Source organism: Aulonocara sp. 'chitande type north' Nkhata Bay, linkage group LG18 (assembly GCF_057382095.1).
Source record: "Aulonocara sp. 'chitande type north' Nkhata Bay isolate Kocher_YH1m ecotype deep benthic linkage group LG18, A_spYH_male_GT1.1, whole genome shotgun sequence".
Taxonomy (NCBI): Eukaryota; Metazoa; Chordata; class Actinopteri; order Cichliformes; family Cichlidae; genus Aulonocara; species Aulonocara sp. 'chitande type north' Nkhata Bay.
In genome coordinates, this window is record NC_141361.1 from 10,150,063 (window position 1) to 10,176,150 (window position 26,088).

The 26,088-nt window shown below is 38.3% G+C and overlaps 2 protein-coding genes across 4 annotated transcripts; both read right to left on the reverse strand.

Annotated features, from left to right (window-relative positions):
- Positions 1-552: 552 nt before the first annotated feature.
- On the reverse strand, positions 553-13,132 carry LOC147308009 (uncharacterized). The gene is made up of 6 exons (XM_086271390.1): positions 12,105-13,132; positions 4,212-4,511; positions 3,852-4,127; positions 3,406-3,489; positions 2,198-2,247; positions 553-1,769 (listed from the first exon to the last, which is right to left on the reverse strand). The coding sequence occupies exons 1-6, from the start codon at positions 12,160-12,162 to the stop codon at positions 1,548-1,550; spliced, it is 990 nt and encodes a 329-aa protein (XP_086127516.1). The 5' UTR covers positions 12,163-13,132; the 3' UTR covers positions 553-1,547.
- Positions 13,133-13,268: 136 nt separating this feature from the next.
- LOC147308010 (ATP-sensitive inward rectifier potassium channel 10-like) lies at positions 13,269-26,050 on the reverse strand. 3 transcript variants are annotated; one of them, XM_086271387.1, is made up of 6 exons: positions 25,731-26,050; positions 19,492-19,837; positions 17,377-17,588; positions 17,023-17,154; positions 16,123-16,300; positions 13,269-14,761 (listed from the first exon to the last, which is right to left on the reverse strand). In XM_086271387.1, exons 2-6 carry the CDS (start codon positions 19,835-19,837, stop codon positions 14,364-14,366), a joined length of 1,266 nt encoding a protein of 421 aa, XP_086127513.1. In that variant the 5' UTR covers positions 25,731-26,050; the 3' UTR covers positions 13,269-14,363. The 3 variants fall into 3 exon arrangements, with proteins under 3 accessions (XP_086127513.1, XP_086127515.1, XP_086127514.1); XM_086271389.1 differs by lacking the exon at positions 25,731-26,050 and adding an exon at positions 23,970-24,123 and having other exon boundaries at positions 19,492-19,805; XM_086271388.1 differs by lacking the exon at positions 25,731-26,050 and adding an exon at positions 23,970-24,107.
- Between the last annotated feature and the right edge of the window lie 38 nt (positions 26,051-26,088).

A 26,088-nucleotide genomic window follows, 5' to 3' on the forward strand; every position in this document is an offset into this window, starting at 1 on the left:
CTCCAAGCTTCACCTGTCTCAGTGAAGGTCAGAGTTCATGATTTGACAAAACAAAGAGACTGTGGAATAAATAGCATCCATGGGAGAGTTCAAGGAGAAAACCACTGCTGATCAAAAATAATACAAAGGCTTCTCTGACATCTGTGAAAAAACAAATGAAATTGAGAAGTGTATACACACACACACACACACACACACACACACACACACACACACACACACACACCTATGCACTTATAATTAGTGTTACATGCATCTGGTTTCATGTGGTTCATGTGACATATGCTTTCAGGTGCATTTACAGGCATCCAATCGTAAGTGGGAAGCATGTGATCAGTGACCTTTAGAAGATATGGGTTATCATACAGGTGCCAATGTGTATGGACAAAGGGGACAGACACTATATACTGTAGTTAAAAGCGTCTTGATGTTCTTCCTTATTGCATGTAATAGGAATCCATGTACATACGTGAAGGTCTGTCAAACTGACTTGGTGTTCATCTCTTTATTGTTTCAACCGCTACAAAGAAAACACATCATTACTGCAGTCAGTCTGACTAGACAAACAAAAAAATACAGAAAAAATTGCTTTTGTTTTCTCCGTCGCTGCCACAACTGTACACAAGCCCATACAGACTATACACTTATGGCTACTGTTTTTTACAACCACGTGACATTTGTGAAGTTTGAAAAAATGGCCATTGGTAATTTAATACCAAAGTCTATTTATCTGTATGATTAGCTGTGTTGCACAGTGTGATAAAGGGGATGTTAACTAATCTGCCTATAAATGGTTTAAATGCATTCAAATAGATTGGCATCTCATTTAAGACTTACATGTACTGTGTTAGTTCATGTATTCTCCTCCTCTTTGAGACTTCTGCCATTTTTACCTGGCTATAAATAGTTTCACATTTTCAAGACTGTAGAATATTTTTAAAGTTAAAGAGCACTGCACTGGTTTTATTATACACAAATCCAAAGCAGTTAGAGTACAATTAAACAAAAACAAAACCAACAACAAACAAACAACCTTTATTTGTCACATGCACAATCATACAAGATGCAGTGAAATGCTTGTGCGGACACATTTACTGATGCAACAACCATTATATATGATAAAAAGAAACATATACACGTGTAATGTACTGTTATTAATGTAATAACATTACAAACTAAATATTGCAGATATTTCACAATATTCTGCAGGCACATACACTCATTGGTTCTCAGCTGAGTCTACCCACTTTGTTGGTATGTCTGTAAACTCTGTGTATTTCATTTTCTCAAAAATAAGACTTTGAAAGAATAAAAATTGGGTTAACTAGCTCTGTTAATTCAAATTAAGATAAAAATTGAGCTATCTTTAAGTTAGACCACAATATCATTCAGCAACCAGCCTCTCGTGTGTAAAGTGAGCTACATGTGAGTGAACAGATCCATATGCTTTCTGATTAATATGTTTCTCTCTTGGTCAGAGTAACATGAACATCCACATTTTGCACACATGGTACATCAGTGACCTCTGTTGATCATTATAAATACAGTTATTGGTTTTCTTCAGCTCTGGGTGTTTGTTGTTGGACTGTAGAATTGGGCTTTGCAGCTCTGTCCACCTGAGCATACACTGTCTCTGGCTGGGGGATGTTTTCAGTCTTAGTGGATTTTTGTCCAGTATGAAACTCCACCAAAGCATAAGTAGATGTTGGAGAATTACATGATTCATGTCCTGCGGGAGTCTGACTTTGAGTCTGGCCTGGAATGATGTCCTGGAAATAAATCAAAAGTGCTTTGTTAGGAAAATGTCATAGTCATGATTACTTTATCTTACATGTGTTATACAATAATAAGCCAGGAAGTCTGAATGCAAGAAAATATCACAAACGGTGATGTCTAAATGTGACAAGAACAAGCATAAGGTTGGATCTGCATCAACAAACTAGATGGAACAGTTGGTGTAGAAAGGAGATGGGGTTGATTTTAGAAAGTAGTTTGTGAAACAGTTTTGTTCATGTGTAGTTGCAGAATTTAGTCCAGTTAAAAATTTAAAGGATTTTGTACAGAAACAAATCTGTTTTCAATAATTTAATTACTCACAATTAAACCATTTGTTCCTACAGTTTGACTAGCAAAGTGGGAGAGGTTCTTCTTCTGCTTTTTCTTTTTGGTTTGTTTTTCCAAAAAAGTTTCCGCTTACCTCAGGAACCGCATATATAGTATTTTCCTGGTTCCCTCCTTTACTTTTACCTGTAAGTCAGTCATAGAAAATATAGATTGACTTGCTTGAAATTTAAGTTCTTGCAGGATAAATTTTATTTCCTTATTAAAGTGTTACATTTACATCTTCTACTAGGTGATTTTTTTAGTACATAAAAAACGATCTCACTGTAGCCAAACAGAAGTGATATATTGGACTAATACAATAATATTTATTCCCGATTTTCTATCTTAACGCATGCTAGTTAAACAGAATTTTTTGATAAAAACCCTGTTCTGTCAGTAGACTGTAAACAGATCAGTCTGCTTTAAAAAAAAAGTGAGAGAGAAAAATAAACTCATCCCTCTTTGCAGTCAAAGTTAATTTGATATTTTTATAGCTTTCATTAAGTGTGAAAAAACATGCCTATGGAACCTGTCATAGTCCCACACACACACACACACACACACACACACACACACACACACACACACACACACACACACACACACACACAGACAAGAACAGCAGCCATACTATTGTAATGACAAAACTGTACCCCCACATAGTCACAGAATATACACTACATATCAATTTAACACTGACATTTATCATCTTTTATAATATTTGAGTAGTTTGAGGTATATTTATGATATATTTATAGACAAATTGCATCTTTACATAGATAATGCAAATTTCAATTGTCTTTAATGGGTGGTGGACATCAAGGTTGCCTTTGAATTGTTGTAACCATCATTACACGACCTCCTAAAGCTAACAAAACAATGTTTACTGTTCCAATGTTTTCCAAGTCTATACTTTAACATGTACACTGGTACAGCTAGGGACAAAATTAATTCAAGAATTTCCTTCTGAACACTTCCCCGTCTTTGTTTTATAATTTTAATGGCTTTGTTGTTATTTATTTTTATTTAATATTGTTATTCATTTTTTATTTACAGCTTAAATCTCCCATTCCACAGTGAATCAACACAGTTACAAACACACTCACACAGAACATACACAAAATAGATCTTTACTGCTGTACTAAAGTATATCTTCATCTGGGCTCCTGCCATTACCTAATCATATGAGAAATGTGTATTTGTATAAACTGTGTGCTTAAATGCAAAATATAATTTTTGTGTACTTTACATATTACCTAATATTACCTACATATTACACTAAAAACAAATATTGGAACTTACATTTCATTATTACACAAAGGGTAATGAAGAGAATCAAGAAGACAACAGAAGTCGAAGCTGCAATTATGGTGGCTCCACTGGGAGCTGTAATGAAATTAATTATATCACAGAAATTTTGGTTAAGTACTGGGATTTATTTGCAAAGAAGAAGAAAAAAGTATTATAGCAGTAAATCTTTTACTGATCACTACAATATTACATTTCACATCCCTGGTTGTGGCAGTTTGCTTAAACAAGTTCTTTAAGAAGGCAATACAGATTTTTTGACAACCATTCAGTCGGTGTTTAGATCACACCTACATTCAATCATCAGTTGAGTTAACCCCATAAACTACATGTTTTTTGGAGAAGTAGTTCGACATGGGGAGAACATGCAAACATCACACAGCAAGGTCTTTAGAATGTGGTTATTTTAGTTTTTCATTCATTATGACCGTCATTCTCACCTGTCTCTGTTTCACAGTAAGATTTGAGCAGCTTCTTAGTCTCATTCCAGCTCACTTGGTTGCTGTGATTACAGAAAATGGTGTCTTGCTGCAGGTAAACACTTAGAGAGGAAAAAATTTTTGTGGCCTTTTCTCCTGCATGAGAGCAGTTTTTACCATCACATCTAAAACTACTGCTGATGTTAAAGTCCACTGTGCTGCAGGTCACAGTCAGGTTACAGGAGTCTGAGCTCTTGGACACAGACTCCACTGTCAGTTTGGCAGGAGTGGCTGGATCTGGGGAACAAGAGGTGTGAAAGTATTAAAAACAGGCCTATGACGTGTCAACATTTCAAAGTAATAATGAAAATAGAAACCTACCTTGAACTATGACCTTGTATTCAGCCACAGGCTGGTCTCGATCCCCAACCACAATTGCTTTATAATCTCCACTGTCACTGTGTTGAACATTCTTTAATTTCAAAGAGCAATTTGGTCCAAACAGCTCAGCCCTTCCTGGATATTCGTTATACACGAATGGATCTCTATTAAAAACACATTTAGCTATATTGTTACTGGAATTAACTTTCCAGAACAAATCTGTCTGTTCGCCAAGTGTAACAGGTTTCTCTGTATCCAAGCGCAAGTCCTTTCCATGCAGCACAAACACATGTTGGAGACCTAAAAGAAAACAATTAAAATTTTAATTAAGACTTTAACAACACTAATGTCAGAATTGTGTGCATGAAGCTACATATTGAAAAATTTAATATAATGACAACAAGATCACAAAAAATTTGTGGTATAGTATTTCATTCTCCTGTCCAGAAAACAAAAAACATGTCAGTGTTGACTGTGAGGCAGGCAGAGTCAGACCCAAATGCAGGATTTGAAAACAAGGGAGGTAAACTAAGGCAGTTTTATTGCTGAACTTAAACATAATACAGAATAATGCAGACTGAAAAACAAGGAAAACATAAGTGTGTTGATGCATGTCAATCATCCAGGTAAGGAAATCCCAAAAAGTTGATTCTATTCATTTGGATGCAGCGTTTTTACTGGAAAAAACATTTCATCACTGATCCAAGACTGAAGAAGTAAGTAAGTAAAATTTATTTATATAGCACATTTCACAGATAAAAATCACAAAGTGCTTTACAATAAGATCAGTCATACAAGTTAAAATTAATTAAAAGCCCGTTTGTATAAAAATGTCTTCAGCTGCTTTTTAAAGGAGTCAGTAGAGTCTAGACAGCGTAAAGACAACGGCAGAGAGTTCCACAGCCTAGGTGCCAGTGCCTGAAAAGCTCGATCCCCACGTGTTTTAAACCTAGTACGTGGGACCACCAGTAGCCTCTGACTTGAAGACCTAAGTGCTCGGGATGAAGCATGAGCATTTTGTCACTTGGATGAGTGACAAAATGCTTCTCTTACTAAAACCTTTATATCCAGATGAACAGAATTAAACTTTTGGGTAAATCTATGAGTCTTCATGGAGAACAGACTGCAAGGAAGGACACAACAAAGGACAAGAGGAGACAGAGACAATACATAACAAGGGAAAACACGACAGGTGGGAAGATAACTGAAACAAATAATTAGACACCGGAAGAAGAACAGAAGACATGAGCCAATTGGTCACCAAAGTAAATAAGGAAATGACTAACACTGACCTGGAAACCTGAACTTGACACAGACAGAAGCCAAAGCATGAAAAGAAGTCTGTTCCAGAAAGGAAGACTGGGACAGACTGAAGACAGAAGGGAATTAATATCGTCTAACAAGGAACCAAGAACTCGAATCAAAGCTAGCAAACAGAAGGATCAAGAAACAATATCGCAAACGTTATACAAGGCTCAAACATAGATCACGCTTTAAAAACCAGAAGAGTATTACCCTGGCAGTACCCTGACAGAACATCGAAATAGTGAGAATACAACAGCAATGCCCCTAAATCAAATGCAGCTTTTTATTATTTATTTGTTTGATTATTTTTATTATTGTTTAGTCACATCCAACTGCTTGCTGTCTACGATCTCCAGAAAATGGTGTGGGCTTCACACGGCAGATAAACCTGGTTGTTTGGAGTTACAGGTTACATCCCACGGTATGAATGAATATATCAAACCACATGAAACATATCTATGCAGGGTTGAGACCAGGAAGTAGAGAGGCAGTCTTACATATCTCTCAGCTGCTTACGTCCTCATTAAATGCCCACCAAGACCCCATCCCTACAGACACTGTGTTCTCACAGGCCACAGAATATGAACCAGAAAACAAAATACCCTCAAAATTCATAAATAAAAAATATTCAAAATGATTTCCAATACACCAAAGAGGAAAACTGTTATGTATTAGTTAGTGAATATTTGGTCAAAGTTCATGGTGGTGAATGATTTTAATAATCAAGTCTTAGTAACTGCCAAAATCCTCAAACACATCTGGAAAACAGAATTTCACTCTAGTTTATACATCAACCAAATACGGAGCCCTGCAAGGGACATGGGAGAAAAAAACATAAAGTTTTGCGAGATCTCGCAAATGTTTTGGCCGCATTCTGGGATAGGTTGGGTTACGAAGGATAAATCGTCATGTCCAAATTCATGGGCCGGCCTTCGCGGTCTACGTGGGCCGGGTCCTCAGAAGGTCAGGCCGGAAGTAAACGGCTGTGAGATTGGACGGTCTAGCCTTCAGATTTGCGTCACCGCTGTGTCGGTGGAGTTTATTAAACTCGACCGTCTGCTCCTTGCTATCTAAAATATAACAGGACACTGGTGTAAATTCTTGACCAATGTTCCCTCTAATGTTTCATGTGTCTGAGCGAACACACAAACTTCTTCTAATTACTTCTTTTAATTAACTGCTTTAGCCCACTTACAATGAAAATTTAAAAAAAAAAAAAGCTTGTGTAGTATGTTAACACTATTGGAAGTAAAAATAACTTAAAGTCCAATTTTGAAAACACAACTTTCTATTTTAGTTTTTTTTTATAAAGCTCTGACTTGTATTATGAGTATGAGTCTGTGGTCTGGGAGAGTCCTGTAACTCTCTGTCTGCAAAATACAGTAAATAATGACCAATGTTGGAAAATTAATTATATAGTTACTTCTTCAAAAAAGTTACTGAGTTTTGCAAACAACAAAGTTTTTTGCAGCTGTTTACCTAAAAATGCAACCAAGGTGTTTTTTTGATTTTTTTTAAAATAAACATTTCAAACTATTTACAGAACAATCAGCTGTTCTGCATCAAATTTGATGCCACACAAATTATTTGCGCCACTCCAAAAAATAATTTCTGTCGACCATGCGATAAAGGAGAACATCACAGCCTGATACCTGCAGGCCTGACAACAGGAGATGTATCACTCCTGTAACACCTGTAACATTCAGCAGTCGCCTCATTGTTCTGACACACACAACAAAACTATTGACTACACTACACACTAACTACACAAGATTTGCGCTAAACGTCGCAAATCTGTCACATCTCAAAACACTCCTAAAACTACCCCCCCCCCCCCTCCCCTTCCTAAACAACTGTTGCCATATCATTTTTTGATTGGTTGACATGGTACATTTTCCGACCAATAGGAAAGGGTGGGGTTTTTTTGGTTTTGGCTTTTCTCACAGCGAGAGCGCTTTCGAGCGTTTTCCTTATAAAACGCCGTTTTTGCTGTTTCTTCCCGCAGTAAATATAAACAACGATAGTATTCAGGAAGAAAACCAAACATTACATATATTTTTATCATAACTCTGGTTTTACGTGGCCTTTAAAAACTGGTATAAAGTCCACAACATGTACAACCACATCTCCAATGGTTGTACATGTTGTCATTAACGTGGCTTCACTCCACATCAGCCACGCCGCTTTGCTAGCTAAAACTCCGGTGTCGGCACATGAGGACGCTGTCATAGCCTGTTAACCACGTTGATTAGCTGCGTATATACGAATGTGAATCGCATCATTGGCTGGACTATGGGAAAGGTGGCATCGCTCTAATCCCATACAGGAGCAGCCAGTCACTTAATGACTAACACTGCAAAACTGAATCGTTAAAGTTTTAATTTTAATTTCAATTCAGGTTAGTTTTTGTTTTTTTTCGTGCGCAACGCAGATTTTCTGTGCGCAGAGACCGTGCCAGCAGTGCGCAATTGCGCACGCGCGCAGCTTAGAGGGAACTGCATCAAGGATTCTCCTTCATACAATTTAGAAGGAATAACCTAAAAAGGAAGTGGCTTTCCAGCAATGTGGAAGACTGTTGTCTGAAAAAAATAATAAAGTAATCATTAATATTCAGGTGGAAAAATAAGAAATAGTCACACATTTCTTTTCAACACTGTACCTTGCTGGCAAAGACTGCGAGCTCTGTTAAGCCTTGTGCTACTTATTATAAAAAATAATTAATCACAGCCTTCCCATATTTATTAACTTCGGATATATTTCTAGACTGCTTCTCTCTCATTGATCTCCCTCAGCTATAACCTCAGTAATTGCTGTTTGTTGGACCTGTTCACATAAGTCTTGCCATTAATTATTGCTTTAGTTTGGGTTTTTTTTTGTTTTGCTCTGTTGTTGTTGTTGTGTTTTTTTGGGGGGGATATGATAAATTGATTATATTCTATTTTTTATTTATCACAGGCGTTTAAGATGGCTGCAAATAAACTCATAAAAGTCCCATTCTCAAAGCCTTGGCTACTTATGGATAAGTGTCATCTTCCTTTAAGAAAATACATAAATAACAAGTTGTTGTAAAAGAGCTATGTGAGCATTTGCAGAGATTCATTATAACACAAAATGGCACTAATGAATGATTCTTTGGCCTCTGTGCTTGTCCTGTTAGACCTCACTGCAGCATGTGATACGGCCGATCCCAACATCTTACCAGAGCAGGGCTCTAGAGTGCAACCAATTTTGTCGCAAATGGGACCTAAATTCTCAATGGTGCGAATAAAAACAAAATCATAGGTCGCACTGGTGCGACCAGCCATTCCAGTTTAAAAAAAAAAAAAGTTTCTGCAACTCTCAAAGTCTCTGTTTGGCCAACAGCAGACAACTTGACCATTTCGTGGCCTAAACCAATTATGAAGGTGCTGCTTAGATTAGCTGAATGAGCCGCTGAAGCGTCGCAGCACCGAATCCGTGCTGCACTGTTCGATCAATTTGTGTGTCACACGTGTCTCTGCACAGATGCGCAGAAAGAGGAAATGACGTAGGCAATTGCCACAACAATCCAAAAGCACGCGACAACAGCTGCACATTCCACCAATGTTCCAATGTTCTACCAAAAAAATCCTAGGTCGCACCACTCTGAAAGTCTCTGTGTGGTCAACAACAGACACACATCATGCCCATATCGTGGCCTAAATTAATCATAGATAGCCAAGGGCGGAACTTCTCAGATGCCCATGACCCATGATAAGATGTTCAGTTCGAAGGCTTTGAAGCATTTTTAATTCTGACTTTCTTTTTATTTTATATATCTTGAGATTTAAGTTTAAATTTCAGCTCAATGAAGCACTTAAAGCACAAGAGTTTTTTAGTACCGTATTTTTTGACAATAAGGCGCACTTGAAATCATTAAATTTTCTCAAAAGGACGCCTTATGTATCAGTTCTGGTTGTGCTTACTGATCACAAAGTGATTTTATATGGTACACGATGCTCAATAATCTGTCAAAATGTTTTAGTACGACTTTGGTAAGCTGCGAAGCCGCACCGCTTGACGGATTGTCGGAGCAACATGGCTACCGCAGTCAGGAGCCTCTCGGAGCCGTGCTTCCACATAATATTACCGTATTCTATGTTCATAAGGACCCCAAAATGGCAGCTGTTAAGAGACATGCTTACGAAGCGGATTTCAAACTCTATCAGTCACGCAGTAGAACATGGGAATAGAAGAGCTGTGAGAGAATTCAACATTAATGAATCAATGGTACGGAAGTGGAGGAAGCAAGAAGAATGAGTTGAGTAAAGTTTTGTTTCGCTTAATGCGTCTTATAATCCAGTGCGCCTTGTGGTCCGAAAAATACGGTAACTTATCTGTCCTGTAGAACTGTGCTCCAAATAAAGAACTTTGTGTTGACAAGATTGTTAGTTAATCATTCACAAATCAATATTGTCTATATAGACAGCAATTTTGTTTTAAAGTGAACATGTAAAACTGCGGTGTTAAGAGATGTAGTTGAATAATTTGGGTGCACCTAACTTCTGTGCTGGCGCACCTATGAGAAAAAGTTAGGTGCACCAGTGCAACTGTGGCAAAAAGTTAGTCTAGAGACCTGTACTACAGATATCAAAATATAGCAATAGAATACCTACTGCACTGGGTTCATATTTATTTTATATATGAAACACTGGATTTATTTTTATTGTTATGAAGATGATACCCATTTATTGTTAATCGGTGAAAGCAGATCATATCCCTAGCCCTATATGAATGGGGTTACTGTGGTCTCCAGTAACCCAGTATTGCACTCATTAAAAAAAAAAAACGTAGGACTGCCTTATTTCATCTATGCAATATTGCTAAAATAAGAAACTTCTTGGGTCATTTCAAATAGTCCATTTTGCTTAAGAAGGTCCCTAAATGACTCAAGTGACCTATCTGAGTATCTCTGTGGTGGACATATTAAGAATTGTTTGCTCTGTTCAGTTCCAAAGGAAAAGAAGCTTCAGTGCTTCCTTTATTAATTTATTACTTTAGCAAAGGATGCACTGTGATCATACTTTATTAAATAAGAGGAGAAAATGCAGTCCCATAATTGATAATGTCAGACCAGCTGAGCATTCATGAAAACAAATGATTGGACGGTGGCGCAAAGTAGCACAGATTATTCAAACATTAACTGTAACTCCATATTCAAATTCCTTCCATAACGTGCTAAATGATATAAAAAATTTAAAAACAATATGTTAAATTAATGCTGCTGTAATAAAAGCTGCTTGTTGTCAAGTTGTTGTCTTGCATTAACAAGATTGATGTAAGATTTCTAAAATAAGATTAAGATATTTATTAACTGATCAAAGTGTGTTTAAGGCTCAGTATAATACAGTTTGTATCCTCATAAATGCATTTTTGCCTCAGATTAGCTGAGATAAGAGATAAATCAAGAGAAGATTGAGACAGTGAGGTAAATTACTGTGATGCTAAAGTCACAGGGTGATACTAACTTTGAGCCATAATTTAAGGAGAAATAAAATCCAGCCTGTACACGTCAGTAATAACCAGCATTCTGGCATTAGCAGCAAAAATTACTGAATAAAACTCCAGCAGACCCGATAAAGATACGGAAGAGAAAGCGCTCTCTCTGTCTCTCTCAGTGAGGTAATTCAGATCAAGATAGAATCGTTATGTTTTTAATAGAGAAGTAAACCCTTCTCATACAAACTGCTGGGCACTGAGACTCTGGTCGAGCTCAAGATTTGTTACGAGGGGAGCAGCATTATTACAAACTAAGCCACCAAATAAACCTTACAGGCTGACCTGTGCAAAGTGTAGAAGAGGACCAAAAAAATTTTAGCGTCAGCTCATGAGTCTGCTGTTTGTTAATGAAGAAATTTATACTGTGCCTGTCTGACTGGTTATGAATTGGTGCTATAAAAATTAAAAGAACATCTTCTGACAGTCATGCCAGCAAACGTACAGCTGGTTCCACTCAAATGTGTAACAATTCTGAATATTTTTTCAAACAGGGCAAAGGAAATACCGAAATGTGCAGAAGAAAAATTTTTTATTTCCAACTCGTTGGGTTTTTGCTGTGCAGCAGCAGAAATTCATTTGACACAGAGACAAATATAATATACATATAATATGCACAACATACAGCCAGACATACAGATACTGATATGAAACAGAAAAGATTATTTTATTTTTCATTTTTTCATAAAGTTTATATTTGTAGTATTTCCAGTATCTAGTGTACAGAGTTATGATTCATTTGTGTTTCTACGTCATATTTTAAGTACATACTACATTTGAACGACTGTATTATTTCAAAGCAATGTTGATAATATTGAGTAGATTATCCTAGTAAGGCAGTATTGATATGTTATTGTTCCCCCCATGCCCCAACAACAAATGTGAGCAGATATTCACACTACTAAATCAACATCTCAGTAGAAACTAAATTTACTGTATCATTTTGAATTTTATTAGCATCATGACTAAAATAAAGGCATTACTGAAAACAGCATTTTTGTTATTTGATTTGTATTGTGTAAAGTTCTTTAAAAATAACAACACAGTAGCTGTGAAAAAAGAACAAGTTCTTACCTTGTACTTCTATTATGTAGAACAAAAGTAGCGCAAACAAGACTACACCACGAGTCATGATTCTCTCAAATGATCAATGAGGAAGCAGCATAACGTTTTGACAAACCAGACTTCCTGTCAGCTTTTCTTTCCTTTTTTGGGTTGGTTTAATGTTTATTTGTTTTTAGTTTTTATTAAAAAAGTTTCAGTGAGAAATAAATAGTTTAAAGAGGCTTTTCCATTATAATTGTTAACAAGATGAGCAATGAAAGGGTTATTTTCAGTGTTGTAAGCAATACAAATGTATATTTGGCACGTGTCAGTGCTTGAAATGACATCAAAGAGAGACAAAGACATCCAACTAGACACCCACCCCCTTTATGACTGAACCAAAGAAAAATGATCATGTCAAGCTGCGTTTGGTAGATGTGTTACAAATCTGTAAACATGCTGATAAATTTATGTTAGGGTTTCAGTAGGATGCAGCTGAGGTTAACATAGTATCAGTAAGACTTAAACCTCAATTGCAGTTTCATTTGAAGTCTTCCAGTCTAAACAGATGGTTCCACATGAGCATAGCTGACTAAGACCTATACACAATCATTTTAATTATGTATATCAGAGGCAAGAAACGCTGTTTAGTAGTATGTGGATTAATAAACTGACTAAAATAAGAGCATATCTGTCACAGCTAATCATATAACTGGAAGACTCACAACAGGCTCAGAGATAAAAATGTTTACAAAAGGCAGGAAAGTACAAAATGAGATGAGAATTCCCTGACAAGCAGCGGAAAGTCCACATGGTGCGAGATGTTTCCTAGAAGAGTGAGAGTCTTCCAGAGATAGTTTCCAGGGTGGTACAAGTTCAAGTGGGTCAAGTGGTGTACAAGAGGAGGATGAAGAAAACCAAAGATAAGATTAAGTCACTAAGCTGGTCTTTAAAGACACTTTACACTCATAATGTGAAGGAAGTATTACAAAACATGTATTTTTCATCCTATTCAGATCCATTAAGCTCATGGATCACTTCATTTCTAACTATTACTATTCCACATTCTCACATCCCAGCACTCCCCTGTGATGTATCCTACTGTTCCACTTTTTGTGTGATTTGTACACTAAAAAAAATAAGGGGATCCAACAAAGTGATCACAGAAGTGTTCAAGGAATAGTAGGCTACTGCTTTTTACATAAAGGAGAGTTCCTTTAATGTTTGTGCATATCTGGACATATTAATATTATTAAAGCTACAGAGACATTCAAAAAACTGTTACAGTCTGATTTGTTAAAAAAAAATTAATCATTTGTTTTTTAAAACTAACAATTCAATCATTTTCAGTGTTTGAGTGCTTTTAGTAGACTCAAAATTTAACACACATTCACCTTAACCTTTCAAGATGCAAATTTACATCACATACATAAAGTGCTATGTTCTGAAGCAGCAACAGCAGTCACGCATGACAGAAATCATGAAATACAAATACCATTACCAACATACAGGTCATACTGAACACAAAACGTATCAGCTTTGTCTACTTTTCAGTTGTAGTGCTACATTTAATTGAACTATTACAGTACATGTTTGGGTTTTTACCAGGAAATATAAAATATATTACTCATTTAGAGGAAATCGGGGGTAGGGAGGGGTTGCAGGAGGCAGAAAAACTGCTTTTACTCCTGTTTTACTGCAAAAACTCAGAGTCATATGACCTTTGTACATAAATGTTTACATGTAACAGGGTATGTATTTTAAACACACATTTGCATACATTTTAGGCGTATTATACACGGTTCAGTGCTTCTACTTAAGTGGGCGGGTGTTTCCATCTCACTTCGTCATAATAACGTCTCCAAACCCACTCTTTATTCTGCTCTACTTTGGAAAAAATGAAAATTAAACACCACTGTCTCACACTTTTTTGTAACTTGGTTAGTGCCCACTGAGATTTCCATCTTCTTTACTTGATTTTTGTATCATTTGTATTGTAGTTTTTTGAGTTAAAACTGTATGTAGTGTATGTGAAGTGAATGGACTTGTGCCGTGATCAGATGTAAAGAGCTGTAGTTATGACGTTATTCCTTCATATGAATACAGTCAAGTGAGTGTATCTATATATATCATACCCAGCAAGCATATGACAATAACATACTCCACATGTTCATACAGTAGTCAACATTAATCTGTTCTGTTCATCGATATGATGTTTCACTGATTTGTTATTTACACTGAACTTGGCGACGTCTCCTGTTGCTTTTTAAACCTTCTGGTTTATACTCTTCACACGTTGCTGATGCGAACACTCAGAGGAGCGTCCCTGACCCGACCTCGGTCCTCTCCTCGTTGTTCCCTGTAGCTCTGCTCCAGACGAATCTTCTCTGGATCAGTCACCTCAGGTACAGTCCCCCCTCCATTGCTCTGGTACCCGTGCTGGGGGCTGGATGGCTTAAAAATGGGGGCGGTCTTGGTCTTGGCCACTTTGTCGAAGAAGGCAAAGTCTGCTACATATTTCCCTGAGGGAGACAGGGAAACTACAGGGGGAAACTCGTAGCCCCAGAGGATCTCATCTGGCAGGTAGGAGGTGCGAACCTGACAGGTGGCGGAGGTTGGCTCCACGGTGGCGCTCATGATCACCAGCAACTCAAAGTCAGCCAATTCTGGGTCAGTCCAGCCACCACCTGAAGAAGGTACATACAATGGAAAGAAATGTCACATTAAAGTTAAAGACCAAGAATATCCTTAGGACAAAATGGATGAAAGAAAGTTATAAAGATATTTCACTTAAAGACTCACAGTTAAGGTTTTTAACCACTAGTAGTGCTCTTAATTTGTGTTATTATGAGCATTTTGTGTGTATCTTCTTTTAATTGGAGATCATGTATCGGAATTTCAGGAGCGGGACCACGCCTCCAAACACGCTCCTTCTGGTTGTCATCTCTATGGGTTCCCCCAGTTCTGCAAGCTGTTCATTCTCGTTTACGTGCCCCACCCTCCCTCCCTCCTTGTTTTCGATTCTTAACTTCTTCACTTCTATTTAGTACATGGAGATCTCCCAGGCCCGGGAGCCATCGACAGTCCCCTTCGAGGCCTTCCCCAAACCGCAGCTCAATTCATGTCCAAGCATCACCTTTACCTACTAAAACGCTGTCAAACCTAAAATGAGGACGTTGGCCCAGCTAGTGAATCTTTATACAGATGAAAACTGGGGTTAAAAACAAGTGTCCATGCAGATAAAGAAGTAATGGAGACAGAACTGTCATCAGCTTTACAGCCATTTAATTACTGGAAGGACATCACCCATGGTCTGGTTGGGAATCAGAGACCATGTTGTTTCATTTCACATTTCTTTTTTTCAGATGAAGAACTGAGACAGTTTTGTTGCGTTTTCAGTGAAACAAAACTATGTCTCTGCTGGAAGTACTGTTAAAATTCTCCAAATGATCATCTGTTTTTAAAAAGCTGGTTTTATTTAGGCTCTATTTAATAGGTGATCAATAAATAACTATAATGTGGCTCATGAACTAAAATGAGTGTGAGACCCCTGAAGAATGTGACATAGTTACTACATTAACAAATACAGCATCAAGCAACATGTAAAACATTAAGCTAGTGGCTTCATTTTTTAAAGTCTTTTTTTAATCTTTTGACTTCACAACCAAAAAGAGGAAATTTATTTCTGCATGAATTCAATTTTTGTGAACCTAGTCATGACATTTCTCAGAAACTGAAGCTATTTTTAACAGTTCATTACTAGGCTTATTAACTAACTACAATTTGTGGAAAGCAGGCCTATTGTTAAATTATCCACATACACCAGAAAGGGAGGAATGAGGGATGATGTTTTTCTCTATAACACAAGTGTTGCTGAAAGAATTTGCCTTTTCCTACCAGCACCTTGGAAGGAGGTAAAATTGTGCTAGAAACCTTCAGGGTCAGATGTTTGTATGACAGAGGAATGAGACACAAAGGTCAAAGAAATCATTCTGATGCAGTTTGTGACACCATCCGCCGAGTCTACTGCTCTCATCGCTAAACTTACCCTTGGCTGCCCAAGCTCTCAAGGGACTGTTGTCATCGATGACATGGTAGAAGGTAAGGGGCAGGATGAGGAAGGGGCTGTCACTGGAAGTGTCCACTTGAAAGGGGACATTTCTCTGATCCAGACGAACCGTCTCCCCTTCCTTGGTCAGAGACGTCTGGAGCAGTTTTCCAGTCACCTGATAGGAATATTGTGCACATGTTGCTTTAGTTCAACTGGTTCCCAGTTTGACAAATTTCTCATTCACACTAATCTATGACCTCTAAACCTATTTTTATTGTCTAGTCTTTACAAGTATGGAGTGTGTTACGGCTGTCTTCGTGGACTGGGGTTCTGACATATAAATGTGACTGTGCAGGTGTGCCTCCAGGAGTGGTGGATCCTGAAGATGGTGTGCCTGGATTGGATGATGATCTGGAGGCGGGGTATAAGATAACGCGGTTGAGGATGGCAATCCATCCATCCTCGGTTTTACCCTCAACCAGCTGGGGTTGCGACATGCCCTGTGTTGTTTTGTGAATCCAGCAGGAAGTAGGGGTGGACCGCCTTTGCAGTTGGGCACAGTTTTCTCATGTTTTGTTAGTCAGGGAAGTAAGTGATTGTTGTTTGGTCATGTTTCTTTGGGGCTAGGCAAGCAGTCGCTCCTCTGAGTTAGTTTCCTTTTGTCTGCTATTTTGGCGTGGGTCCACCCCGAAGCCTGAGTGTCTCCTGTGAAACCCATTTTTGTTTTGTTCTTGTAAATAAACCATCTCTTATTTTAACTTATGGTGTGATGTGCTGCTTGGGGTCGAACTGGGGGTGAATCATTCCTCTTGTTGCGGTCGGGTCCGCTAGACCTGCCGTAACAAGTGGAACTTTTCTCAGCTACTGTATACTTAAAGTATCTGCATGCATACTTGCCTGACACCCAATCAGGAGACTTTTGCGCATGTTGGCCACCCGGATCATGAGGCAGGGGCGGCCCTCGTGGGCGGACACCACAGCATGTTGGCTAAACTTCACTGTCTCACCGCGCTTCTTTGGCCGGGCAACCTGATCAGGAGGAACTTGGTCAGAGTCATCTTTGTTAATGATTATTGAGTAAACCTGCAGCTCACATGTACACTGCAGTGTTGTTTTAGTCAAGACAACTTCTGCTTTTTTTTTTTTTTTAAATGTTTTCAAAACACAAATTAAGACCTGCACGGCTTTGTTGATACAAGGCACTTGTCTCTTTTCATTGCATCTTACATGGATATTTCATTTGTTGGCTACCTTGGCCAGAAAGGTACCGGTGATGAAGATTTCCATGAGCATGGTGATAACCAGTTGAACTATAAGAAGGATTATGGCAGCTGGACATTCCTCAGTGATGCAGCGAAAACCGTATCCAATGGTTGTTTGGGACTCCAGGGAGAAGAGGAAAGCCCCCGTTAGCGTCTGCATCTGCATCACACAGGGCGTGTGGTTTGATGGAGGGTCAAACTCTGGAGGAAAATGTTTAAAAAAGCATCAAAAGCTCTTTTAAGTCATTTTAAAATATAAAAATAAACACTTTTGTTATTATTTGCTTTTTAGTTTTATACACATTATCATGGAACAACAGACCAGAATATTTAAAGTCTGGCTAAAAAAGGGATTTTGCTATTAAACACACTGTCTGCTGAGACACGAGTAACATCAGCGGAAGAGAGGGAGAGGCGTGTGTTAACGAAAACTAAGATAGCATAAAGATATGATATAGTTGCCAGATTATAGCTAAAACTTCACTTTAACTGCAAGATAAGTTCAGTAAAAAACAAAAAGAAACAACGGCCTCTGCATCTCGTTACAAGCCTCCTATAACATTCAACCTCACTGCATATGCATCCTGGTTAGCACAAAAAGTAAGGAAATTAGTTAGTTTGTTTTTTTTTTTATTTAACAATGCTTCTTGGCAATAGATCTGTTGGAAAGCCTCTTAAATGGTCCCATATTTTTAAGGAAATGCATTATTAAATGCATGATTACATTTAAATTTGAACAAATAACAAAATATAGAGCAATTAAACTGAATAGCACTGGCAGCTTTAAGACAGGAGAAGGCATGATCACATCACCCCTGTCCTAGCTAACTTACACTGGCTCCCCGTTAAATACCGTATTGATTTTAAAATACTTTTGCTTACTCTTAAAACTCTAAATAACCTGGCGCCTAGCTACCTAACTGGTCTCTTCAACTGGTATAACCCTAAGACAGTACTATGATCGTCTAGCCAACTGTTATTAGTGCAACCAAGGTCACGATTAAAGACCAGAGGTGACCCTGCCTTTGCTATTGCCGACCCTAGACTCTGGAACAATCTCCCAGTCGATGTCCGCACAGCTGAGTCCATTCAATTGTTCGCCAAAAAAACCCAGTTGTTTAACTTGGCTTTTGAAGCAAATTAGTTTGACTTTGACCCGCTGCATTGCACTATGTAATTGTATTGTTCGTACCTTGTTTTACCTGTCATGCTCTGCCCCTAATTTTATCTGCACTGCGGTAGAATTGTGAAACAGTTTGATGTACTCCGGTCTTTTAAAATGTGCTATAGAAATAAATTTCATTTCATTTAGTTTGAACAGGAGATCTTGTTGGCTCCACTTTCCCTTATAGTCACTTCTTTAGTCAAGGTTATATTCACTATTATGGTTGTTTTCACACTTGTCTGTAGTCTCTTTGTTTTGGTGTGAAGAAGGCAATGAGATCTGTTTCACACTTCTTCTTGCATTGCTCAGTTGCACATACATTGAGGTTGAGTGTCCTAAACAGACATGACTGAGGTTTTGCAAGAAGTCATGACGTGTAAAGCGCAATGAACACCTGAAGTCTGGGAAGCTTCTTAGCAAACACTCCTGTTTCAGTTTATGCAATGACTGTGTGCATTCGGTTTGAATGGGTTTGAATTCACACACACAGCACAACGGTTTTTCACTTTTTAAAAGAAGTCAGCAGGAAGTCTAAGTATTAAACTGTCAGTGGTTGACAACTGAAACACTTGAATAGTTAGATATTTTTGCACTGACCTGCAGGTTTTAGTGTTTCTCAAATGTATAAATAATTTGGGGTTTTAAAGTCAGCACTGACATTTTTTCAGACATTTCCTGTATTCGACCCATAATAAACCACAAACCTGCGCAGGAAGATTAGGTACTTTTTGTGCAGATGACTTGAAGTCAAAACTGGAAACTTTCTGTATGATTCAGTTACTAATTATGTAACTGAAAAACACTTTTCAGGTGTAATAGTGAATGATTGTTAATGTCACTTAGAATGACTCCATGTGCCAAACTCAAGGCCGGTGAGGCGTGTCAGTGTGAACCTATGACCTGATCTTTGCTCTTTTAAATTTCTCCCTGCTTTCTCACCAAGAAGGTCTCCATGGACCAGTGCGACCAGGTACCACAGCACCCCGAACACGAACCAGGTCCCTGCAAAAGTGGCAGTGAACAGGAAGAACTTGTAGCGCCACTGCATGTCCAGAAATGTTGTCCAGAGGTCACGCATGTACAGAGCACTCCGTCCGCTGACATGCTCGATGCGCACGTTGCTTCGCCCATCTTTGGACAGGACACGTCTCCTCTTCCTCAGAGACCCTCCCCCACTAGATATGCCACCACCAAGTAAAGGTTTTAAGACATCTGTCTGTGTCTGCGAGTGGCAAACTTTATGTGGAGAGGAGCTACGAGAGGAAGGAGGTGTGGCAGATGTCATCTGGGAAATAGAAAAAAATGGAATACAATGTTTTTATTGGTCATTTGTCTGACACAAAGTACACATTCTCATCCTGGAGTGCAAAATATGTTATGCTTTAAAATATACAGGATCTGCACAATCCTTGTTAGGGGTCTGCAGGTATAAGCTGTGGTGTAAGCTGCAGGAAACCTTTGCATTTTGTGGTTTTGTGCTTTTTACTTTGCTTTTACTTTCTTTTTAGGTGTAGGCACAAAGTTAATTGGTTGGATTTCAAAAGAAGCTCATGATTTGAGCTCCTTCAGAACAGTAAGCCTGCTAGCTGAAAAGAGGCAAGCTGAGTGTGACATCCGACACATGTTAGAGGAACTTTAGTTTCATATTTAAGCAGAGCCAATCTGATAACAGTGGCTTCCTGTGTACAGACTTTACACTCTTCCCACTATGACTAACTGCAGCTGTTAGTAACTTCCCTGTAGATATCTGCTCTCTCATTAACACATTTAAACTACGTGTCTAATATGTGTTTGTTTCAGCCTGGTAATAATTTTAATAACAGAATAACAAAGATGAAAGGTCATGCAGACCCACACATGTTGTTGTGGGAAATTCTTTAGCTGGTGAAACTGTTCTGGGAGTTCACTCAGACAGGAATCCTCTCTGGTCATGAGTCACTCTCCAACAGAAACTGATTGAATGTAATAATAGTTTGAGGAATTTACTAAAATTCACTGTGTTAATATTAGAACACCACATATTCAGTGAGTAGTTCTGACAGAAGAATGAATAAATACACATATTAACATGTACCATATATTTCATTTCCAATATCATGGCTCAAGGAAAGTTTTCTGAAGCATGAATATTTTAGCAGCAATGAGAAGTGCCACCCTGCCAACAGTTTAGAGGCAGCAAATCAAGGATTATGAGAAGGCAAGGCCAGTGCCATATGGCTGTTCTTATAGTATGGATGAGTTAGACTGTGTAAACCCTAAAAATATAAAACAGATAACACCATTAAAAAAATGTGAGAAATAAAAGAAGAAACCCTTAGAGGGCAAGTTAACACTAACACATTTTAAATGTCTGTACCCTGCCCATTATTTCCGTAAATAGGCATTCTTGGTGTTTGGAAATTTACTGAAATATAGTCATGAAGAAGTGACATATGCCGTCACTGTGTGGCCCAAAAGGGGTGCTTTGTTCTTCTTTTGATTGCGATCTTTGAAACTAAAACCTGAAACAGGAAGAACAAACCTTTCTTCACGTTTCAAAACTTATTGGGTTTCAGCTTCATGTGTTGTGTCACATAGAAGATAGAGAACTCTCCTCTTGTGTAAATCATTTCTTTAGAATAGTCTGTACATGTTTTTCAGGTAAGGTGGGCTGCTTGGTGCTTTTTATGGTGGTTAAACGGTAGAGTGAGTCATTAAAATGTGGTTTCAAAAAGTAAATTTCAGTGACTAAGTATAGTTACGCATGGAAGTCATACATTATCTCACCATGTCGTGCCTGTGACTCACTAGCTGTAAACTACTAACCAAAAAAGCTAACTAACAAATATGTGACCAGTGATGGAAAGATAAACTATGATATATTCTGACTCATAGATGCTAACTCCTTTAGCATGTTCTTTGAAATGCATGCATTTCTTCAGACTGACAGCATCTCCATTACTGTCAGCTGTCAGCTCCACTTTGTGTCAGTTAACATGATGGTGAATGCTAAAGAGGAGAGACTTGGTATTAGAGGAAGTACAAGCTCACACATCTGTTAGTGTGGTTAGATCTTTCTTAAGACCAGGTTTGGGCGATGTATACTTGATGTGAAAAACAGGAAGAGAAACAGCTGCTAATCAATGTTTAGTCCCATATTTGGACTAACCCTCATCTAAAACAAAAGACCTGTCTATTTCTGTCTTTAGAAAGACAAATTGAATTTCAAATGTCCCCGTGATCTGATAGCAAGTATTTCAGTTTTTCAGTTTTTACATTTTGGTATGTTTGCATGAATATGTAGATGAAAGAATATTTAGATACAGGTCATGTCAGACAGCTAGCTCCTGCATAATTTGACATGCTCACTTACGTTCAACAAATGATGGAGGTCAAGTGAGAGAATAGCCCACAAAACAGGGAGATAAGGAAGAGGAAGGTGAAAAGAAAGAAAGAAAGAAGACAGTAATTAGGATGCATTCATTGACGCAACAGACAACCCACACAGAGACTCATTTGTGATCCAAAGGACAGAGAAGAAACTTGAAAGAGTCAATTAAGGTCAAAATCTTTGTTGGAAACTCAGACGTTTATCAAGATAACGTTTATTTAAAAAGCTTACTGTTGATTCTGATCAGGGAGACCTTTAGTGGACAAAGAGTGAACTTCTGACTGGAAACCAGAGACAGCAAGAGACAGTGAGAGATGGATAGGGAAAGGGCCAGTTCAGCTTTCTGTGTGCTTTGGCCTTGTTCAGGCTGAGACTTGACTCCTGTAAAGTCTTTTCTCGGGTGTTTTACACTCTGGATCCTCAGAAGATCACTCTGTGAGAACTTCTCACGCTCATTAAAGCAGAATGTAAAATTCTCCTTTTCATGTAAAAGGATATAAAAGCTTTCTAGTCTTCATGGTCCTCTCAGGCCAAAAAGTAAGTGGCCACCTGTTAACATGATAATTTGTGATTACTGGGAATCTTATTTCAGCTTCCTGATTGTTGATAAAATTTTGGAGCCTGGCTTCAGGGATTTGATCCCACTCAATGACAGAAGCATCGGTGAGCTCCAAACGTATATTAGTGGTGGAAGTAATACTCAGATGTATAAGTAAGAAGAAGTCCTGCAATGCAACTGAAATCTTTTGTAATAAAATTGTGTTTATTATATTCTGCATATAATGATCAGTGTGACAGACATATTACTAAAAACACTGTGAATTTGTGGCTTAACGGCATTTTATTCTTGCAGCTAGTCAAACTGACACTATTTTCAGCTGCATTTACACTGTTTTTCTAAAGCAGTTGTTTATTTCTGACAGACTAGCTTCCTCCAAAAATGACAATGTAAATTACTCGTGCAAGCATAAGTTGGGCAAGCTTCAGCTGTCTTGCAAATGAGGTCTGGTGTAATCAGCATCACATCACACAAACAACAAGGCAAAGTTTTGAGGGGTTTTCTCCATAAAAGGAATTGATGGCAAGAGTGCCAAACAGAATCTGAAAGCAAAACTTTAAACCTAATTCAAGATTCTCACCCTTCATAATGCCGCTGTGCTGGGGACTGTTTTTCTGTCTCCTATGTTTCACTTTAGAGGCACTTACATGTGTCATCTTCATAGCATAAACGAAAATTATCATTTACTTGGATTCTCAGCCTAGAGTTTGGACCCTACTTGGATGTTCACAATAAAAACAAAGATGTGTAAAAGGTATAGGAGAGAAAAACAAACAGCTCTTACTTTCTCTCCTTTTTCTAAATAACAGATTTTGCCCCTAGAAAATTTGAGCGAAATAAAATTAATTCATATAAACAGTTCAGAGATGAAAAATCGCTTTGCTGAAATTTGTAACAATTCACATCTGCAACAAGACAACAGGCCCAGAGATGCTTTTGAGGAAGTTTGCACGCAAACGAGTTTAGAAACACTTTTCTTACTCGTCTGCAATGTCAAATAAATTTCCGGTGAACTGCATGTAAGTGCGGTAAAGGACTTAATTATTATACACTGTCACGGTCCAGCCTGCAGCCAGCATCTGTGCCAAAGGCATTAGATAGGGCTGAGGTCAGGGTTTTTGATAAATTCTAAACTGCAAAAAAATTTTTACTTTTTTGCACAGATGTGAAAATATTATTTCCTCATTCTCATCTCTAGACCAGGTGTGTCCATATACTTTTGCCTCGTAGCATAAATCAAAAATAGCTCCTTTGCTGATTGTGGATTACATAACCGATCAGCTTTAATTACATCACACTTTTGTGAGCCATTCAAAGGCTTTGCACTTACAATGGATCAATTGAAAACTTCACTCTTTCAACTCTGCATCACCCTCTTACCCAGCCCTGTCCCTGTCAGCCGCGCACACACGAATACGCTCGCAAATTCCACTACAGCCATGTATCAGATAACTAATAGAGTAAATGAGAGGGAAACTATTAACGAACCTCTCCAGCAGGATGTATTCCATCTCCATGGCAGCGCTACAACTTTACTGTACCTGCAGCCTCAGTGAGACGAATCCAAGAACTCAATCAAAACTTTTGTCTGACAAAAAGAGCAGTGGATGTTTTCCTGATCTCCCTCTTTCTCTTTTCCTCTCTCTTCTTCTCCTTTCCTCTTTCTCTCGCCTTCCTTCCTTCCTTCTCTCTATCTCTCTCCCCTCTGTGTACACAGGAATGCTTTGTTGCGAGCTCAGATAAAAGAAACAAAAGGCGCCATTGACAAATACGACTCTGTGCCCATCCATGTGTGTGCGTGTGCGAGAGTGTGTGTGATTATGTGAGAGTAGGATTGAAATTACATGTGTCTTTTATGTGATCGTAGGTGTGTCATTTTGTATGCATGTAAATACAAGTGCACAGCTATGCATGTGTGCCAGTCATGTTGTGTCAGTATAAATACGTCTTCACATTGTGAGGACTCAACGTTTCACTGATGGAAGAAAAGCAAGTCGTCACAACGTAAACACAAATCAGTGCATTTTGAATGAATGAGTAAAAGTCCTGAATGTCCTGTGAAGTGGTGTGTGTGTGTGTGTGTGTGTGTGTGTGTGTGTGTGTGTGTGTGTGTGTGTGTGTGTGTGTGTGTGTGTGTGAAAATGAAAGAGAGGGAGAAATGAGTAAAGTGGAAAATGAGAGCACACAGACAGAAGGGGAAAGAGAGAAAGATCTGTGACAAAAGGCCCTCATTAGTATTCTGGAGTGAGGAGTAATCCCCCTCCCTCCCCTCCAGACACACTCACACACACTTTTCTCCCCCTTCTTATTTTATTTGTTATTTTGTTTTTTTCCTTCTGTCAAAAAATTCATTAAGATTCATTAAGAAATAAAAACTTTTTTCTCATCCTCTAAGCGTCTTTTTACTGATGATCTAAAGTTCATTTATTAGACGTGTTCTCCCTCTTTAAAGATCAGATTTGGGGAAATATAATCGACAATATCATGCTATAGTTTCATTGCGATGGAGATGCGGGGAAGTGTAAACTTCTTCAAGTGTTGATCAGATCTTCACCAAAAACTGTTGATTTACCTCTTTTGAGGCAGCATTGAACCTTTTTTTAAGGTAAACTGAAATAATAAACTGGAGCAAATATGCACAATAATAAACCTTCTGCCTGGTTTACACTGTGAAATAAACTGAACTCGATTTGTATCCACAGCTTTCAAAGCATTTTTAAGTTTGTTTTATATGGTATGTTTTACAGAGATGGAAAGAACAAACTGATCATTGCTGACAAGCTGATTGCTGATAAAATGTCCATCTATCTATCATCTTCCGGAAACCAAGATATTAAGAGAAACACTTTAAGGAACTGTGAAACTTTACTTCAAAATGCAGCACAAAAAGACAAGTCCCCTTTATTAACTTTTTATTTTGTAAATGATATATTCAAGATCGTTTATGCTACTGTCATGGATTTTTGTGTTTTGCAACCTCTGATTGTGCAAGGCAATGCTCTCATGATCTAATTTGCAGTGTGTCAGCATTTTCTGAAATATTGTTTAGGTTCAACAATACATGCAGTAAAAAATCAAATCAATTTAATAAGCTCAAATATATAATTACACACATCTACACAATCGCTTTGTCCTGGAGAATTAATTCCATGGAGAATTATTACTTTACGAGTCTAATGATCATCGGGTCCAACTCTGATTTATTCTTTCATATTTCCAGCGCACTTTGTTGAGAATTCATTTGCTTACCTTTTCAGCGCAGGCTGCAATCTAATTGACCCGTACAGAGAGGAGTTAGGAGCCTGGAGCCTCAGCCTTTCGTCCACATGGCTGCTTTGTTGTCATGCTCACAGGACACAATTGGGACTGTAACTCTGCAGGAGTAACTTCAACACCCTGCGTCCCACGACACTGATACACTGCTGAGGAGAATTATGGAGACAGTCACTGGCTCATCGGGCTCTTGTTTCGGACCCAAAGCCCGCTCTCACTGGCTACAAATTCTTCCCAAAGTGACAGGACTTGGCTTTATAACAGGCCCCTCTCTCACTGTTCCCCCTGAGCTCTCTCATTCCTGAATCCCTGTTGCGTCCTGAAAGTCTGTGTA

Excerpts from the sequence above, each read along its gene's own strand:
- LOC147308009 (XM_086271390.1), bottom strand. The coding sequence starts at position 12,162 with ATGACTCGTGGTGTAGTCTTGTTTGCGCTACTTTTGTTCTACATAATA. Across the intron at positions 3,490-3,851 it reads TTACTGTGAAACAGAGACAG|CTCCCAGTGGAGCCACCATA; the intron begins GTGAGAATGACG and ends ATTTCATTACAG. Across the intron at positions 2,248-3,405 it reads CCTTTGTGTAATAATGAAAT|GTAAAAGTAAAGGAGGGAAC; the intron begins GTAAGTTCCAAT and ends ACTGACTTACAG.
- LOC147308010 (XM_086271387.1), bottom strand. The coding sequence starts at position 19,837 with ATGACATCTGCCACACCTCCTTCCTCTCGTAGCTCCTCTCCACATAAA. Across the intron at positions 17,155-17,376 it reads CCGGTACCTTTCTGGCCAAG|GTTGCCCGGCCAAAGAAGCG; the intron begins GTAGCCAACAAA and ends CCTCCTGATCAG. Across the intron at positions 16,301-17,022 it reads GTCTCCTGATTGGGTGTCAG|GTGACTGGAAAACTGCTCCA; the intron begins GCAAGTATGCAT and ends TATTCCTATCAG.